Below are 18,359 nucleotides of genomic sequence, written 5' to 3' on the forward strand. Positions count from 1 at the left end.
GCAGATAGAGAGAGAGAGACCACCCGTCTCTTTCTTTCTCTTTTTCTCAAACTCAAAACAAAAAGTAAAACCAGACAGTGTTGATCATATAAAGATATTGCTGTATTGTCTATGTCTCGCTTAAAATGTCTCCAGAAACATATTTTAATGCACTTTTTTCCTGTAATATGAGAACAGGAAGTGGGCACCATATTGTTTGCTGTATTATAAAAGTGGAGGCTGAAAAAACTGGATCAAACAGTGAAACTAAAATTCTGTTACTGCGTTGTCTATTTCTGTCAAACATATTTTCGCTTAGTGTTTCACTATTATTTGAGATTGTTTATCAGTCGGCTGCCATATCGTTTCCTGTCAAAAAATGGACAAGCTCGCATTACGTCATCCAGCAGCGGGAGGGTTTATTCAACACATTCTCACCTCTCAACTTCGTCACGTATCGACGTTTGCTCATGGACTTTCCATGTCCACATACAACGTGCAAGGTACCCTGGGCGCGTTGGTTGTTGACATTCTGGGACATCATGTCAAGTTCCGCCTGTGAAATGCATTGTCTTCTTTAAGATACACTTTCTCTTTCAAAATAAAAGCACTAGGTTGGTACAACACTGTAATTTGACCACACATGGTTGGGTTTAGGCAGCAAAAAGGTTTAGATTTTGGAAAAAGAACAGGGTTTGGCTTTAGAATTGTACAGGATGCAAACACCGCTCTCTCGGGTGAAACTTGGTGTTTGTTGGACCCATTCACCAGCCTGAGTCGGACTTTCGCCACCTCAACTTTTGTTGTTGTCCTGCTGCATTTCCCCTGCCGCCGCCGGGCACTGTTAAACTATCACAGCAACCAGCTGCTTATCATGCCAAAGTGAAAGGATGCCTTTTTTTGTTGGTTTCTAATGCCACAAGTCACTGCCCAAGCACCATATTTCACATTTTGCAGTGAGACCGGGCTCATTTGTTGGACACAGTGCATTCTTGTAGTTGTAGTTTTGAACAAAAATGAAGCCACAGTCCTTTTTCTCTGGACATGTAGCATAAATGTCAAAACTATCTGCATCTTTCTACTGCATAGACAGACCAGTTATATAAAAAGACCATCTTTCCAGCAGTGAATACTTCTTTAATATTTAATTAACCAAAACCACAATCTGCCCCTATCTTAAACCCAAACACTTTTTGTCACCCAAGATGTGAACCCAGCTCTCTGGTGTCAAGTCCCAGCACTTTGTAGGCCCGTAATCCACCTTGAACACCCCCAGTGACTTGCATGTGGTAAATACTGTATACCTACATACGTATATACATACTGTATGTCGCACATTTGATAAAGATGTTGCCTGCAGTAATAATCCAGCAATTATGTTTCTCACTGCGCTGTAATTGAGAGAGCAAATTAGTATTACACAAATGTAATTTCTAGGAGACATGGCCGTCTGCAGAGATGGTTGTGCATTCTCACACTCATTATGATTTGCAGGAGGAGTGTTTACAAGTGTCAATTGACTGAAGATGATGCTGCCTTTACATCTTGATAAACAGAAACTTGATTTGTGAATTAAAATCTTAGGAACCACAATATTTTTTTTCCACCATCATGTTTCCAAAACATTTCAATGATATTTGCCATTAGAAGAGAGCTTCTGTGGTTTATTGAGAGGTATGAATCCCCTTCATGGATTTCATGGTGATACCAGCTGTTTGACAGCTGCTCTGCAAGGGTTATTTTCAGCTGCAGGCAGTTCTCTGACACCTGTGTGCCAAGGTGAGGCTGGTATTATGGAGCGAGAGTATGACCCCAGCTCACACAGGGAGGCTGCGCTTTTTTTTTTCCCCTGCCAAAAAGTCTTGATAGCTTGAGCATTTCACTTCACCTCACTTTCCGGAAGGCAATTGGGGGAAGATTTCACCATCATTATTGGGGGATGCCGTGTCAATCCTGAATGTTACCTGTAGTTATGGGAGGGGGGACCTGTCAAATACGTCCAATACCAGCAGAGAAAATAGCATTTTTTGTGCAGTGAAATTCTGGTTTCAAACTTCCGTACAATGTACAGCATGAACATAACGCATACAATGAATTCAGCCTCTACTGCTTCGACTACATGCTCATAGAAGAGCTGAAATGTGGGTTTGAATTTAGCTTTACTGGCGAATTTGCAAACACAGTGTCTGTACTGCAAACAGGAAAAGAATCCAGGCACTCCAAACAAAAATGAGAATGAGGAAGGAAAGATTAGATTAAAAAGCCTTTAATATAATGGCCAACTCATTAAAAAGCCAACATGTTTCGACCACTGTTGGTCTTCATCAGGGCTGGAGAAACAGATGCACCAAGGTGTGGTTTCATCTATATAGCAGCAGCAGCCAATAAGAAACTATCACATGACACAGTTAATGACATGACAGGTGAAGCCAATGAACCATGATAATAAATCGTAGAGAATGAGAAAACAAGAAAAACACACAAAACATAACCAAAAGAAACATCAGTCAAACTTAATAATATACCCATGAACCAGTATTCAACATATGTTCAAGATATGATAAACATATTAAACATCACAGAAACATTAAAGGAAACATGTAAGGTCTATATCTTCATTAAGACCAGGATATTTTAATGCATTCAATTGATGAATCCAAAAAGCTTCCCTTTGGTTAAGTCTCTGTATTCTGTCACCACCCCTAACCATAGGTTTAATGTGCTCAATGGCATATTTATGCTCAGCTAGACGATCTCTCAGGCGTCTTTTGGTGCAGCCTATGTAGAAAAAACCTTCCTACAGTGTCTGTACTGTTGAAAAGACCAAAAACCCCAAAAAGTCAACTTGTGTAGTTTGGAAAAGGTCCGTTTAACCACTGATTTTTCCCCATTTTTAGCTCTGCAACCTTAACCAAAACAAACAACTAGTGCCAGCTGGAACAAGAGAGCATTTAGTAGCTATTTCTCTTAAACACAGTCAGTATATAACTATCACATATTACACTCCAGCTTTATTTCTTCTACCTCAACTGAGCGAAAAAAAAAAAAAAAAAGCCAGGAGAAGGATTTCTTGGTTGTCTGATTATGGAGACTTGTCTCCTTTCAAATTTGCCGTCCTTGGAAGTGAGCCGACAAGATTAGACGCTTTAGTTTAACATGAACTCTGCTCACTGTCAGATGATGCATTTGGCTGGTGAAGTTTTTCCAGGAGCCTGCGAGGGCGAGCGCATTGGGTAATTTAATGTTCGTAGTTTCATATGTCCTTGCAGTAGAGTGATAGGATTTAGGTTAATCCTATAAAAAAAGGATGATAGGATTTAGGTTAAAAGTTGGTGAGGTGGTCCTTTAAGACAGGAAGCCTGAGCACTGTAGCAAAGAGGAAAAAAATAAAGTAATTGTTTAGTCATGTAATCCTACGAGTCATATTCCTGTCATTATAACACCTTCATTAGTGTATTAACAGCAGGATTCTGTTTCTTGCTGGCCAAAGATTGTGATAGGCCTTTGTGAAGCAGATGAATTCACTGTGGCTCATTGTGAATCATAATAGAAACAGTGGCCTGGATGTTTTCCCGACGTTACGCACTTCCCTTACTGACGTCAAGCTATAAGCCATAATTTCCTTCACTGATTAGCTTATTGTTCTCTCAGCCACTTTTATTTTCTACACACATTTGCTGCTCACTTTTCCATTTTAATGCTTTGGTTATGCTTTTCAGCAAGACCTCTTGCCTTTGCTGGTTCATACAAAAGCTTTGCTTTGTCTTTTTGGCCACGTGAGACTGAATCTCATATCATTGCAGCTCATCCTTTTGTGCTTGTGAAGCTCGTCTAACCCACATTCAGCTGTCATTATTCTGCTTTGAACTGATTTTAAATGGTCACGTTCACCATGTCCATGAGTGAGCCACTCATCAAGTAGATACAAGCTGAGTCTTTGTTCTGTGGAGGGACGACGTGGGACCCGGTTTATACTAAAACATATCTGAATAATTATGCCTGCATTTAAAGGTGGATGAATTACAAATCACGTCACTTGAGTCGTCCACAGAAGTCAGAAGCTTGCCGCATATTTTCAGCCGTCATAGCATGATCAAATACATGTGAGTGGGTCACGGTCTATATAAAAGTGACTTATCAAGATTGAATGCAGGAGTTAAAGAAGTATTTCACCACTGGAAAGATGGTTCTTTTCATACAACTACCAGAATGTACTGTGCTGCACAGGATCAATAAATCCTTTTGCTGGTGGGTGATGTAATGCAAACTTGTCCGTTGTGATGCTGGAAACAATATGGTGGCCAGGTGGTCGAAATGGTTTTGAATTACGGTTGAATGGTTGGCTAAAACATGTGTCTGTAAATATTTAAGGTGAGAAGTAGGCGACGCAGTAACAAAATCTTGGTTCACATTTTATCAGTACTGCTTAGTTTCACTGTTTGATCACTTATCAGACAAGATGAGCAGATCTGGGGGATGAGAGTACTGGGCGCAGGTAAGATGGAGGAAAGTTTACCACAGTTCATTTACACATACTGCCCACATTGTCATCATACAAAGCTGGCTGAAAATTGGCAAAGTGTTGCTTTAACAGTACAAAAAAAAAGCAGACGACAGATTTTCTCCATAGAAAAATCCACAGTTCTTATAAATTATGATTTAAGACCTCAACAGACAGTAAACCTTTGGTGTCAGGAAGCTGCTGTCTTCAATATGCCAACATGTGAGAGCAGTGAAATTCAGAAATAATTGGAGTGATTGTTTTAGTTGTTTAATTCATGCTGGGCAGCACTTTTAACAAGTCTATCCCGCATTAATACAAACAGTGCTGGTGTCAATTTAAGGCATCAAACAGCTGATGAAAAATGTTCCTGGGGACGTGTAATTCAGGTTGATTTCCTCTGAGTATTAAATACTACAGTTTGTATGCAGGGAGGTGGATAGGTTAGTACATCGGTGTTAATACCTGAGGAGCAGAATGATATAATTAGGGCTTTAATTATATCTTAACTGGCTCATCAGTATGCCGTGCACCGACTCTCGATTGTCTGATGAATGCTTTAATATTGAATAACACCATTAATGCGAGTGCCTCTCGAACGTAAACATACACAAGCCTTAATGGGATAATATCCTAACTGCGGATTAAATAGAACTTAATGAATTGCTGTCATCATCTAAACAGCAATGTCCTTTTTAAAAAGATGACAACAAGCAAGTCCCTGAAAGCTAATAAGAAGTTTCTAAAGCTCTCGCTGCAGCAGCAGAGGCAGAGTGAATGTGAGGCAGTAAACATTTTCTGCTCCTCTCCTTCATCTTTTCTTCTACTTCATTAGTTGTCAAAGTCCGCTGTTCTGCCTTTCAACAAGTGACACATCAGTGAGTGCAGTTAAGTCTGATTAAGATTTTTATCATTTTGCAAACAGTGTCTCGTAGTCAGAGGTTATGGCCCTCTCAGTAACCCCTCTGTGATGTTTAACTACCTTTGAAGTTTCCCCAACACCAACACAAAGACGAGCTCTGTGGGCTTAAGTCAGTTGGTGCTTGTGAAGAGATTAAACGAGTGTAAGGGTGCCTATGTGTGTCAGACAGACTGAGAGAGAGCATTCACGAGTTCCAGTCACAGCAGATTACAATGTTTCTGATTTACAAGTAAGTGTTGCCGACCCAGGCTGTTTTGACAGCGAGAAATATCTGAGATATGTGTTTAATATCTGAATGTTGAGGCCCGAGGCGGTGTGAAATTCAAATCAATTCAACCGCTGAGAGAAGTGTCGAACTGCAGGATGCCTTGCGATGCATTCTGGGGGCGAGGCAGGAGTTGAAACCAGATGATTATAAGTCACTGTACAGTCAGAACCTCAACAAGATGAGACTAAAGCAGAAAATCCGTGGGTTTTAGCAACACTTTGATAGTTTTCAAGGTCACGCCGTGAAAGTTTTGAAAAGTTTTGCCAAGATCATAAACGGGCCTCGGAAAAATGAGCGGCGTAGCCACCTTGATTCAAAACCCTCAAGTCCTGTGATTCGACAGAGGCAGCTCCCGTGTCCTCTGTGGCTACTTACATTCTCTTTGATGTTAGGATGAGAAACAATTCCTCACATGAAAGATGGAAGTCTTCAAAGTTTCCTCTTTTTCTCTCTTTTGTGTTTTACTCGAGGCCTTGGGCTAAGTACCCTCCGGAAGTGTGTGTAAGTGTGTGAGACATGAGTGACGGATGGAAGGGGAGAAAAAGTGAGAAAAATAATGAAAGGTTCCTTTTTTTAAAAAAAGAAGCAGACAGGAAGAACCATGCCGTGCAGGTTAAATAGGGCTTTAACCTCGGCTCTCGGACCCAGAATAGAAGACAAAGATCTCGCCCCACAGTTCGCCTCCTTCACCAGAATGGACACCCGTTTGGCTCTGCGCCCCTCCGTCTTTGTTATTCAATGTGAAATCCAAATCCCTGGTCGAAGGAGGTTAACCTTTAGCTGCGATAAATTCACTGTCATGAAAATTCATAACAGTTTTGACTCGCTCTCTCAGCATGTAAGCACTGTAGACAGAGATAGATGAATGTATTTACATTTAACAAGGATTATGGAAAAAAGAGAGATTTGCCAAAGTATTTGTTTATGCTTGCACTTTCATTTTCTTACGTAAATGGTTTTTGGAGATTGTCAAGGCTTCTCACCTCAAGTGAAGCTGTATTCCTCCTCCGCTTTGTTTGTAGAGCCGTTTAACCCGGCGGCTCTCAAATGCCACCTGTCACCATTGTCGTCTCTGCCAAAGGATGATAACTCACAAAGACCACAAGGTTATAATTGCAGTCTTCCCAGTTCCCACTGAATAGGACACTTACCATATGGAGGCTGAGCAGTGTGAAAGAAACAAGAAGAAAGTCAGAAATGTGATTCATTGTTTCTGTAAAGGAGGGAAGTAGCAAAAGGTGGGGAAAAAAAGATCTAAGTGAGGACAAAATGAAAGATAGCAGCGAGGAAACGTATCTCTTTCGTTCTCAGAAGTTACTGTACGGGATGAGAAGCAGATGTTTCGTCAGACAGGCCGGCCATTTGGTCACACGAGTCCACAGCATAACACATGTCAGCCGTTAATGCTTCGCTGCAGATAGCACTCATCACTTCTCACTCTATCTACACAGCAGGGCACGTCCTTGATAAGAAACGATTTTGGCCAGGAGAGACGTTTTTAAACCTTTTGTTTAACATTAAATGAGTTACGGCTGAGCTGCGTGTTGTCAGCACTCTATTAAAGAGAAAGGTGAAGTTCTGTTTTTACAATCAATGAGGAATGATCTGAGCAAAAGTAACTGCTCTTTTTTTAATCCAGGTTGAGATTGAAAGTCAAAGCAGACACTCAGGCGCTGCTCAGTGCTTTATTTCAGCTAGAAAAACGTGATTTAAGTCATGTCTCTGGACTAATGAAGTATGACTGCAGCGAGCGAGGATTATGGATGTTAGTTTAAGAGAGTCTGGATTTCAGTTCCATGAGAACAGATTACCATGTTGTCTCTGTGTCTGTGTTATGTCTCGCTGAGGAGACACAGAAAGAAGATATTCTCCGAATGCATCCTCGGTGACACAGACGAGCTGAAAAGCCTAAACACGATTACCCAGCCCCTTCAGGATTTTACAGAATTATTGCAACTAACACTTCATTTTGTGGCATCTTCTTTTGGAAAATTACACAGCAAACTGAAATCCTTCTATGATGATCGGCAAGAAAAGTGAAGTGACTCATAAAAACAAAGCATGTAAGACAAGATTGCAATGATCTCTTTGTTGACAATTGTTTGGAAGACTGTGTCGCTGTAAACCTTGATTTTTGCAGCTCATACTGAGGTAATTTCATGTTTTGTTTTGTCAGTTTCCTGTGGACAAACAAAACAGACACGTTAAATGTCATGTTCAAGAAGCTGTTTAGTATTTACATATCTGTAATATTATTTTTATATGCAGTACATTAGGTCACTTTTTCATAATACGTTTAGTTCTTAAAAGTGACTTTGTAGTTGAGAAAATCAGACATAAACAAGGTAGAGTCATAAAAACAGCATGTTATAAATGCAAGTCAATAAAAACAATCTTTAAAGGTCCAGTGTGTAGGATTTAGGGGCATCTATTAGCAGAAATGGTAAATGATATTCATAACAATGTTTTCATGACTTTAAATCACCTGAAACTAAGATTTGTGTTTTTGTTACTTTAGAATAAGCCATTTATATCTACATACAGAGCGGGTCCTCTCCCACAGAGTCCACCATGTTGATCTACAGTAGCCCAGAATGGACAAACCAAACACTCTTTCTAGATAGGACCATTTGCATTTCGGCTACAGTTTTTCTGCACGCTTGGCACACAGGATACTTTGCAGTTCTGCATCTTCGCTGCTAAATGCCACTAAATCCTACACAGTGTAGCTTTAAAGTTCCTCTCCTGACATTTGTTAAAGACCTAAAACTCATCTCTGTTCATCAGCATTACATATTAAGTATTTTTTAAATGAAAAAAAAAAAAAGAATCCATTAATGTCTTAAAATGGCTGAGATGTAGCTCTACATCTTTCCCTTATTTAGTATGTTCTAATCTATGTATATGCAAACGAGTCCCGCCTCTTTCCCCACCTGCTGCTTGCCTGCTGCTGGAGCTTACCTGCTCACCTTCGATTTTGCTCATCGCTTTCTACAATGTTAGAAACTTAACAGTAAAAGATAACATGACCCTTTGAAAGTGAAATTTAGCTTCAAAAAAATGATACATAGCTACGCCTGGCATCTCCTCTGATGCTCCTTGTTCTCGCATTCTTTCCCCAGGTTGGAGTTATGATCTGAGCATTGTGGGGGTCTCTAAAATAACTAAAATAACTAACCTCAAGGGCAGAGATAACTAAATAAATAAATAATACAGTTACGCTTAGGTTTTCTGTTGTGACAGAAAGACAGAAAAATGAACAATTAACACTCATACAAACATTTACCATCCAGCTTCTGCTACAGCTAGTCTTCAAGCTCCAGTGTTTAATTTGCACTCGCCATAGCGGGATAACTCAGGCCAGTCCACCTGTTGTGCTGACCATAGTGCTGGTGACGTATGCTACAGCCAAATGTTTCGGGTGGAGCTCACGCTTGTGGACTTTTGTTCAATATTATGTATGTGCATCAATCTACATATCATGTCTGGTTTGGCACAATTACATGAACCTTAACAGCCCTAATGTTTTGGGACTAAAATAAATGTTGTTTATAATGTATCAGCGACCCCACAGATGTATGATTTTGCTGCTTTCATGGGAGCTCAACAGACTCCTCCTGGCTCCCTCTGACTCCAACCCTGAATCCTGGCTCCTTAGATAGGAGACATATGAAATCCACACTGTTTGAATCTGTGTTTTTGAGATTGTCATTGGTGCACTTCCAAGGCGGAAACGCTCAGACATGGCGCTGACTGCATATTTTGCTCATGAAAAGTCTTGTAGCTTGAAAACACCATATGGACGTGTTAACAAGGTTAAAAACTTGATTTTCACTGGAACGCGTCTTCAGGAAGTGAAACTAAAAAATGATACAGTCATAGTTATTTTCATCCATTCTCGCCACCTTTTATGTAAATTCCTAGTAAATGAAAATGATTTCTGAAAGCTGTTATACAAATCATATCACCCACATGGTGCTTATTTTAGAACATAGATTCACTGTAAACACACCTCCTCTGTAGAGGAGACACACACATAATAGCATAATGGGTTATGTGAAGTTGAATTCCATTCATACATATAAATATCAGGTTATTCCTCTAAGTTATATCCCCCAGAGTGACTGAAAGCTCCCATTTCTTTGCACTTTGCAGCTTTGCAGGATTTTATGACCTCAGAGAATTAAAAGAATCTTCCACATGTACTGTATGTGCTGTACGGTGAATAATATATACCATGATAAGACTACACACGTGTAACCGAGTCACGTTATCAAGACCAGAGGTGCACTGTGGGAGCTTTTTACGTGATAGAGTCCACCTGCCTAATCCCTGTCTGTGGTAACTGATCTGTGTTGGCCACAGGTCATGTGTGAACGCATTATAAATCTCTCTGCTGTGGACTGGTGTGTTTAACCCAAGGAACAGTGTGCTGCATTAGATGTCTACATTCATCAACAGGCTGGAGGTTATCATCTGTGAGCATGTCTGTGTGAGCATGTCTGTGTGTGTGTGTGTGGGAGGTGCACATGTCCACACTTGTGTGTATGCGTGCGCAGATTGTTGTTGACCCCATTTTATTACACACAACCTGCTGCTCCCACTCTCCCACCGCTAGAGTACTTCATAGCTGCTTTTATTGAATTATCTTTTATTTGGCCGTATCGCAGCGCTTCTTTGCCAGTCTTTGAAAGTGGCGCTTTCATAAGACACTGATGACACAGCTCATTGGATTTAGCGCCTAATCAGAAGCTTTTTAATGTATTCTCTGTGATTCATGAGATTGGATCCAAGATTTATGAAAAGTCTCCCATTTGCATCTATGAGAAGAAAGGGTTTGGGTATTTCAGCTCCTTTATCTGCGCTCATATCTTTTTTCATTTCAGCAGAGGGTTTTATCTAGGATTTAAAATGTGAATCATAATCACCCCTCCAAAACACATTTTCAGTCTAAGATTGGATTTTCGGGAAATATTGAATGTTGCTACTTCGAGCTTCCATTTGTGCTTGTTTTGAAAAGGTGTTCCTCATGATGGGATAAACCCAGCTTCATTTGCATGTTTTTCATGAAATGATTTAAATCTTTTTACCCAGAAAATGTCTTTTGATTATTGTAATCCAATATCATTTTCTATTTTTTGGTTCGTCTAATAATAAGCATCTTTCCCAAGTTCCCACAGTGCACAGCAGCAGCAGCGGCAGCAGCAGGATGATCTGTCCTTCTTTTAGTCTGCCAGTCTGAATGTCATCTCCATGTCTCTCTGCAGGTGTGATCCGTGAGAGCTACCAGAAGGGTCGTGATCAGCTAGTTCCCGTGACCTTGCTGGCCATCGCTGTCATCCTTGCCTTTGCCATGGGCGCCATCTTCTCTGGCATCATTGTCTACTGTGTCTGTGACCACCGGCGGCGAGACATGGACCTGACAGGCCGCAAGGAAAAGGACAGCCACCACCTCCACTCCCGCCGGGGGTCCATGAATAGTGTGACCAAGCTGACGGGCCTGTTTGAGACACAGGCCAAAGACGGACGCCCCGAGGCAATCCTCACCCCTCTGATGCACAACGGGAGACTGACGCCGAATGGTAAGATGCTGATAAAAGCAGACCAGCACCACCTGGATCTCGCTGCTCTGCCAACGCCTGAGTCCACCCCCATGCAGCCACGTCGTAAGCCCAGCCGAGGCAGCCGGGAGTGGGAGAGGAACCAGAACCTCATCAATGCTTGCACCAAGGACATGCCACCAATGGGCTCCCCTGTGATCTCTACAGACCTGCCCCTGAGGGCCTCGCCGGGGCACATTCCCAGCGTGGTAGTCCTGCCACTGCCGCAGCATCAGCACCAGCTCCAGCCTCATCTGCAGCAGCACCAGCAGTCCTACCAGCACGAGTACGTGGAGCAGCCCCACCATAGTGACCATGGCATGGGCCACGGTGTCATGGACGACCAGGGGGCCACCCTGGAGTACAAGACAGTCAAGAGCCCTTGTCACAACCTCACCATGGTGGATCCAGATGGTGTGCTGCCACCACGTGTGCCCCAGCGAGAGGCCTCTCTCACTGTCCCTCCAGCCGTCCCACAGATGGGCAAACGCTTGGAGGTCCACTCATCAGTCTACGGGCTCCGGAAAGGATCAGCATCCGGCGCTTCCGGATCCTCCGTCCTCAAGAAACACAACACCAACTCATCTAACTCCTCCCATTTGGCGAGACATCACAGCTTCCGAGTGGAGACGCCACCCCCTGCACCTCAGAGGGTGGACTCCATACAAATGACAGCACAGGGCATATCTCTGTCACGGCAGCCTGGAATGAGCTCCTACGGTTCACTGCCTCGAACGGGCATCAAATATCTCAAACCTGATGTCCCCCCCAAACCCTCCGTAGTCTCACTCTCAACAAAAGTCAAGTCCAGTGACTCCTGCACATAGTCAGCTAGTTAGCCAGTCAGTCCAATGTGAACGGACAGTAGTGAAAGGTTTTTTCTGAAAGGGAGAAAAAACAGGGAATACTGTACAACTTGCATCTCCTTTTAGTGTTTTTTTGTTTGTTTGTTTTTGGTGTACAGTACAGTGAAAAATGCAACACCGTTTTTTTAAGAAAACACTTTCTTTTTATATAAATATGTAAATATTCTACAAATGGTTGTCGTCATTTGTTGCCGTCATTGAGCTCACGCTCTGGCTGGCTCCCAGTTCCTCTGTAAACACACATGGGAACATGTGCTACTGAAACAGAAGAAGATGATGCTTGTCCTGAATATTTCATCCAACGGCGCCCTGTAGCATCCAAGACGTCGGCTCTCTTGTCTGTGGTGTCTTTGGCCACCGGGACTTGACTTGATACTTTATCACGCTGGTAAAAAAAGCACACAAGAAGACAGTGCGAGGGGGTTCGGAGAATAATCGTTGTACAGTACCTTGAGGACTGGGAAATCTGAGCGAGCGAGCACTCAGAGAGACTGAGCTCGGACTGAAAGGACAGACGGCTGATCTGAGTTCTGTCAGAAACTGTGAAAAAGCCTCTCAGTGTTACAGCAATCAAGTCCTGCCTGGGTATGACCGAAAGCCTTGGCCAGAGGAATCTTCTACTGTACTGGTTACTGAATAACACATGACTGTTAATACTAATAGCTTGTTGTATTTATTTTTATTAAGTGCTTTTGAAAAAAAAAAGACTGACTTTCTAGGCTCGGAGAGAGAGAGGGAGGACAGAGAAGAGATCTTTTAATATTAATTAATCAAGTGTGAGAAAAAAAACGTATTTAAAGTCATTAAACTGGAGCCCGTAGAACTTTCTTGATGACTGAAGGTCCATTAGGTCTTACTGTGCGCTCAGTGGGACCTGCAGCTTGAGATATATGTGACCTCTGTGAAGAGGAGGAGATATTTATTTAAACTGTGCCAGACAGGGACTTTTACCTTCATGGACCAGACTTTCCATTGTTTTAGACCAATCATAAAAAAAGACTTCCTGAATCTTACCCTTTCACTCCTCCAATGAGCATCCTCCCCCCCCCACCCCAATCAGCACTGTGGTTTTGTGTGAGTCAGTAACATTTGTCCTGATTGGTTGCTGGCTTACCGGTGCCATCAAAGCTCACTGTTGCATGTTGCAAAATATATGAGAAGCAGCTGCAGCAACAGTACGGGAATCTGCATACACACACACACACACACACACATTAAAAAGAAGCTGTAAGTGACGCTGCAAGCTAACGGAGCGCTATGTCTCCATCTGGGAACGTTTTCTAGCGGCGCCGCGCAGATGAGCAGGTGAAAAAGAAAACTACAAAATCATCTGTATTGCCTGCTTCTTTTTCCACATGTAAATTTGTGCCTTACACCCTAAAGTAGTGACAATGTTTTCTTTAATAGCTGTTAACTTTGTCTCCTTGTAGTATTTTTTTATTTTTCTTACGTCATGATATTTCCCTGGTTTGATAAAAATGCAATTAAAGAATGTAGGTGTTATTGTTGTAATTCTGGTCCCTAGACATAACACACTTACAGTCCGGAGGGAGGAGAGGAAAGGAGGATTTCCCTTTCTTTTTTTCACTCTCTCTGTCACACACATACACATGCACACACACACACACACACGCATACACACTCATCTTTGTGGTTCATTTCTGATTGTGCCATTAATGCGCTTAATTAAAGCAACCCTTTATGTTGTGCTGGCAGTGTCGATGAAGACGTTGTGAGTGTTTTTGATTTTATATTTTATACAATTTTAAAGTCCTGGTATTTGTTTTTACTTTTTTTTTGCTGTCTGTTGGTTTGGAGTGATGGTTGATTGATTAACTGAACAATTAACATTTGTTAGTTGAGAAGGCCAGTGTATGGGTATCTTTCTGGTGCACTGCAATAATAATGCAACACTAGCAAACACATAGTGCAGGGATACACATAAGCACCCAGAGGTGTACTAACACAGCTCTAGACTGCTTGTGTGCATCGTAACACTCAGTTGTTAGGCGGTTGCATAAACAGGCTGGTTCCTGTGAAGAAAGCTGACATTTTAAAAACATCAATATTAAAAAAAAAGTACCTTATTTAACCCCCTTTTTGTAAGAGAAAACAGTTCGAGAAAGTTTAGTTTTTATTTTTGCTTCACTAACTCTCCTTATCAAAGCCTTATGAACGGCTGAGAGTTCGACTAATCTGACCTTTTATCCGCTTTTACTCCCTTTTTACTTGAGGATTTTTATTGATCACCCCCCACCCTCCCCCGACACTTAAATCAACGGAGCACTCCCTTAGTGTTGTATGTGTAGATAGGTAAAAGTTTCTTGATATCAAGCAATTTTGTTTCTCAATGGAGAAAAGCCAACTTTGTCTCAATCCACAGCTGACGTGAGAAGGACCGTGTAGGATCTGTGACCTGACTAACGTGTGTACATAGATGCTTGCAGGGTAAGGTTGCAAATGACGGGGTCAGGTGCAACAGATTAGGTCGAAGCAGGAGCCGGGAGGAGGCTGCCCCTTCAGAAACAGGTTCTGGGGTCAGCTGAGACAGTTATCTCAGTGAAGGAGAAGTGTGTAGGGTTTAGGGGGGATATACTGGCAGAAATGGAATATAATATAGTAAGTATCTTTTCTTTGGTGTGTAATTACCTGGAAATAAGAATCGGCATGTGTTTGTCACCTTGAAATAAGCCATTTAGAGCAACATTAGGAGCGCGCCCTTATCCACGGTGTCCGTCATGTTTCTACAGTGGTGCAGAATGGACAAGCTAAACCTTGGCTCTATGTAGAGCCATTTGTGGGTTCGCATCGGCTACTGTAGCTATCAGCACCTCCGTGATGAACCTAACACCATCAGAAAAACACAGATTTTTAACATGAAACAGATTTGGAGAGGAGAGGAAGAGACCTCTGCGGATAATTCAGCTCCCGATAAAAATCTTCTGGATAATAACCTCTTAAGGAATCCTAAGCAGGAGTTCACGTTTGGCACATGGGAGAAGTTTCAACTGTTTGCAGTCTGCAGTTCTCACCGCTAGTAGCCACTATAAATCCTACACACTGCTCCTTTAAGGCGATATGATCTTCAAAGTGCAATTGACCCACTATTAGTAAGAAGGGGTGCGTTTACTCCAGAGCACCACTGCATTGTAGATTGGTTATTGCGCTCTACAGGGCCCTATTTAACACCCTCACATATTACGAGGAGTGCATGACCCAGCAACTTTCCCAGGCCTGGAATAATGCTGATCTACGACTAAATATCTCTTGTCTTGAAATGTTCAGTTGTGGCAGCTCACCTCGGAGAATTACTTACACAGAATGTGAACACGAAAATCCAGGTCTGTCTAGGTCAAAAGGTTAAATGTCCACATCCTGTGTAGATGAGTAAATTTAGCTGTGGGTGCATTTGAGATTCTGTAACATCGAGCGTTTGATGTCAGTGGGGTTTGAACATTTTTAATGACTGGACTGGGTTTGACTGTGAAGGCTGCTGTGGACAGTGAGGTTCTTTGGTGTGTGCCTTTTTTGTCTTTCACCCTTGTTATAATACACTGCTATTAGATGCAAATCAACTCTCTTCTCAACTTCTCAACCTTTTGAACTTTGTAAGCTTGTAAAATATTGTGACGTCACAAAGTTTTTTGCCCTACTCTCTCCACTTCCTTAACATCTGATTCACAGCTTAATGTATGTTGTAAAGAAAAAAACTCTTTAATTTAATGCAAAATGTAATTAAAAAAAAAAAAAAGAAAATAAAATTCTTGTCATGAAGACTGTGATATGTCCTTGACTTTTTCTACTCGTTTCTCTGCCTGAGGTGGTAATACATATCTTTATACAAGGAACAGCTTCAGTTGTTGAATTGTGTGCAATGCTGTTTAGGGAAAACCAAACCAGAGCTTTGCAAAGGATTTTAGGGTTCTTTCAATTGAGAAACCATTTTAGGAAAATATTGTACTTTCGTGACCTCAAGTGCACTATTCTTCTTTGCTTGTAAAACCTCCATCAACCCCTCGAGATCTAAGAAACTTTTCTCAGAATAAGATTCTCCTTCAGATACATAGCACGTCTGTGTGGATGAAAGTACTTTAAAGTGAAGTGAAAATGATTTTTTTAACTTAATATCTAATAAGTGAAAATAAGTCTAGGTTATGAGGGTATGAGGCCTCCATTGTACTATTGATCCTGTCGGTTAAATGAAGCATACAATGTGATGGAGATTGGGGGCAGCTCTCTGTTGGCAGACTAGTACAGGAGGCACTCTAAATCACCTTTAAAACTACAATACATAATTGTCCACAGAGGCATTAGCAGAAGTGTAGTGAAGGTTCGGGGTAATCCATTTAATCCCATATAGGAAATCAATAAACTATTCTGAAGTTAATTGCAAGACAAAGGAGGGATTCCAAAAAGTGGGTGATAGTTTATTTTCTTTCGGTTCAATTTTAAACTTAAAGGGTAACCTCGGTTTTCTTCAACTTGGACCCTATTGTCCCATGTTTATGTGTCTAAATGACTAATGGGAACTCCAATTTTTGAAACTGGTCCAGTGTTAAGTGAGAGGGCTGCAGCTGGCAGCTCCCAAACAGGCTGCAGTGTAACCAATTGGGGGAAAAGCACACCAGCAATTGCAACTGTGAACACTGCAGTCCAATGATTGGTCAGTGGCGGACGGTCACTCTTGCTCAGGGCTGAATTTTTGGCTGGTATGATGCTTATGTAACCACTGTTCATACCGTGGAGAGTTGTATTAGTAAACTGTAACTATAAAATGAAAGGAAGTTTTGCTACCTCTTGCAGCAGCTGTAGTCAGAGAATTGATTAAGTCACTGGTCCGACTGCAGACGACTTTTAAGGTGGAACGTTAACTTGTAATGTTACTCAATGCATGAGCTGAAGACGTGAATCCATCAAGACACCTTAAATATTCCATATGACAACTCTGAGCATTGCTATAGTTTTTATATGACATACACTTTTAGTAATGAGTGGATCTTCAAGCGTTTATATGTATTAATTTCAGCCAAGTTATTTTAACGACATATACTCTAATCCTCACTCGGAGGAAAAAAAAAATGTGGCACAGCGCATTGTTCCTGTGGGCTACTTCAACACTAAACCCCTGAGCTTGCCTGAAAAGGAATAAATGCACAAACCTGCTATTTTTAAATACCCCATGGAGAGAGACTCTCACTGCAGCCTGTTTTATTTTGTTCTGAAAATGTCAGCGTGCAGCCTTGTTCTGTGGACGATAAACGAGGTGCAGACTTCCATCTGTGTCACTGGTAATGAGGAAATACAGTGAGTGCTGGACGGAGCAGTGAGTGACAACAACCCCGCCCACATTTAAGAGTACTGTTTGCAGTGGAAACGCTAGGGTCTAGGTACCATGTCTGAAGGGTTACTTTTGGTTCAAAGGTATCATACTGAAAGTGGTTGGTGGAAACAGGGCTTAAAAGTACTTGTTTTTGCCACTGGAAAGCTCAGCTTGTTATTACAATGATCTGATAACAGTATGGAAAGGATCCCTACAAAAATAGACCTTTTTGTTCAAGAGTAAGATACTTTTTGTTTCACAGGAACAACCCCGAAATTGCTACCACCAAACCCACCAGACTTAATATAGATAAATACTTATTTTATTATTGTGAAACCTCTTCATTCAAAGTGTTCAAAGTCCCTCTTGGTTTGTCTTTCCACTGCTCCAGCAATTACCATCTCTGGTTTGGTGGATATAAACCCTTAGTTCACCCAGTTGTTAGCTCTATACGCTATAAATACTGATTATTTAAATGGAGTCTGGTGGGTTTGGCCGTGGTGTTTCTGGGTAAACAAACACGATCGTCTTAAACAAAAAGGTCTACCTCTGTAGGGATATTTTCCATAATGTTATCAGACAGTTATAATAACAACTCAAGCCTGTCAGTGACAAAAACAAGCACTTATAGTGGACGTAGATTGATGATACACAAACAGCATTGCAGCCTGTTTGTGGCTGCAGCCCTCTTGCCAATACTGGACCAATTTAAAAAAAAAAACTGTTGCTGCCATTAGTCACTTAGACACAAAAACATGGAGAAACAGGGTCCAGGCTGAATGACACTGAAGTCACCCTTTAACAGCTTGCTAACAAGATTGCCACCTTATAAGGTGATAATAAGTCAGTGTTGTGTTAGCACCTTGTTTCTGCTGTTAATGTCAGTTTAAATTTTGAAAATAT

The 18,359-nt window shown here is 41.5% G+C and overlaps 1 protein-coding gene across 2 annotated transcripts in view; it reads left to right on the forward strand.

Moving 5' to 3' along the window:
• sema6a (sema domain, transmembrane domain (TM), and cytoplasmic domain, (semaphorin) 6A) overlaps positions 1–13,185 on the forward strand; it is a 131,920-nt gene extending 118,735 nt beyond the window's left edge. For both annotated transcript variants that reach the window (XM_049578184.1, XM_049578185.1), the window contains one exon: positions 10,938–13,185. In XM_049578184.1, the coding sequence (XP_049434141.1) occupies positions 10,938–12,097 (1,160 nt within the window). In that variant the 3' untranslated portion in view covers positions 12,098–13,185. The remainder of the gene's footprint in view (positions 1–10,937) is intronic.
• Positions 13,186–18,359: the final 5,174 nt, after the last annotated feature.

Source organism: Epinephelus fuscoguttatus, linkage group LG6, assembly GCF_011397635.1.
Source record: "Epinephelus fuscoguttatus linkage group LG6, E.fuscoguttatus.final_Chr_v1".
In the NCBI taxonomy this organism is placed as follows: domain Eukaryota; kingdom Metazoa; phylum Chordata; class Actinopteri; order Perciformes; family Serranidae; genus Epinephelus; species Epinephelus fuscoguttatus.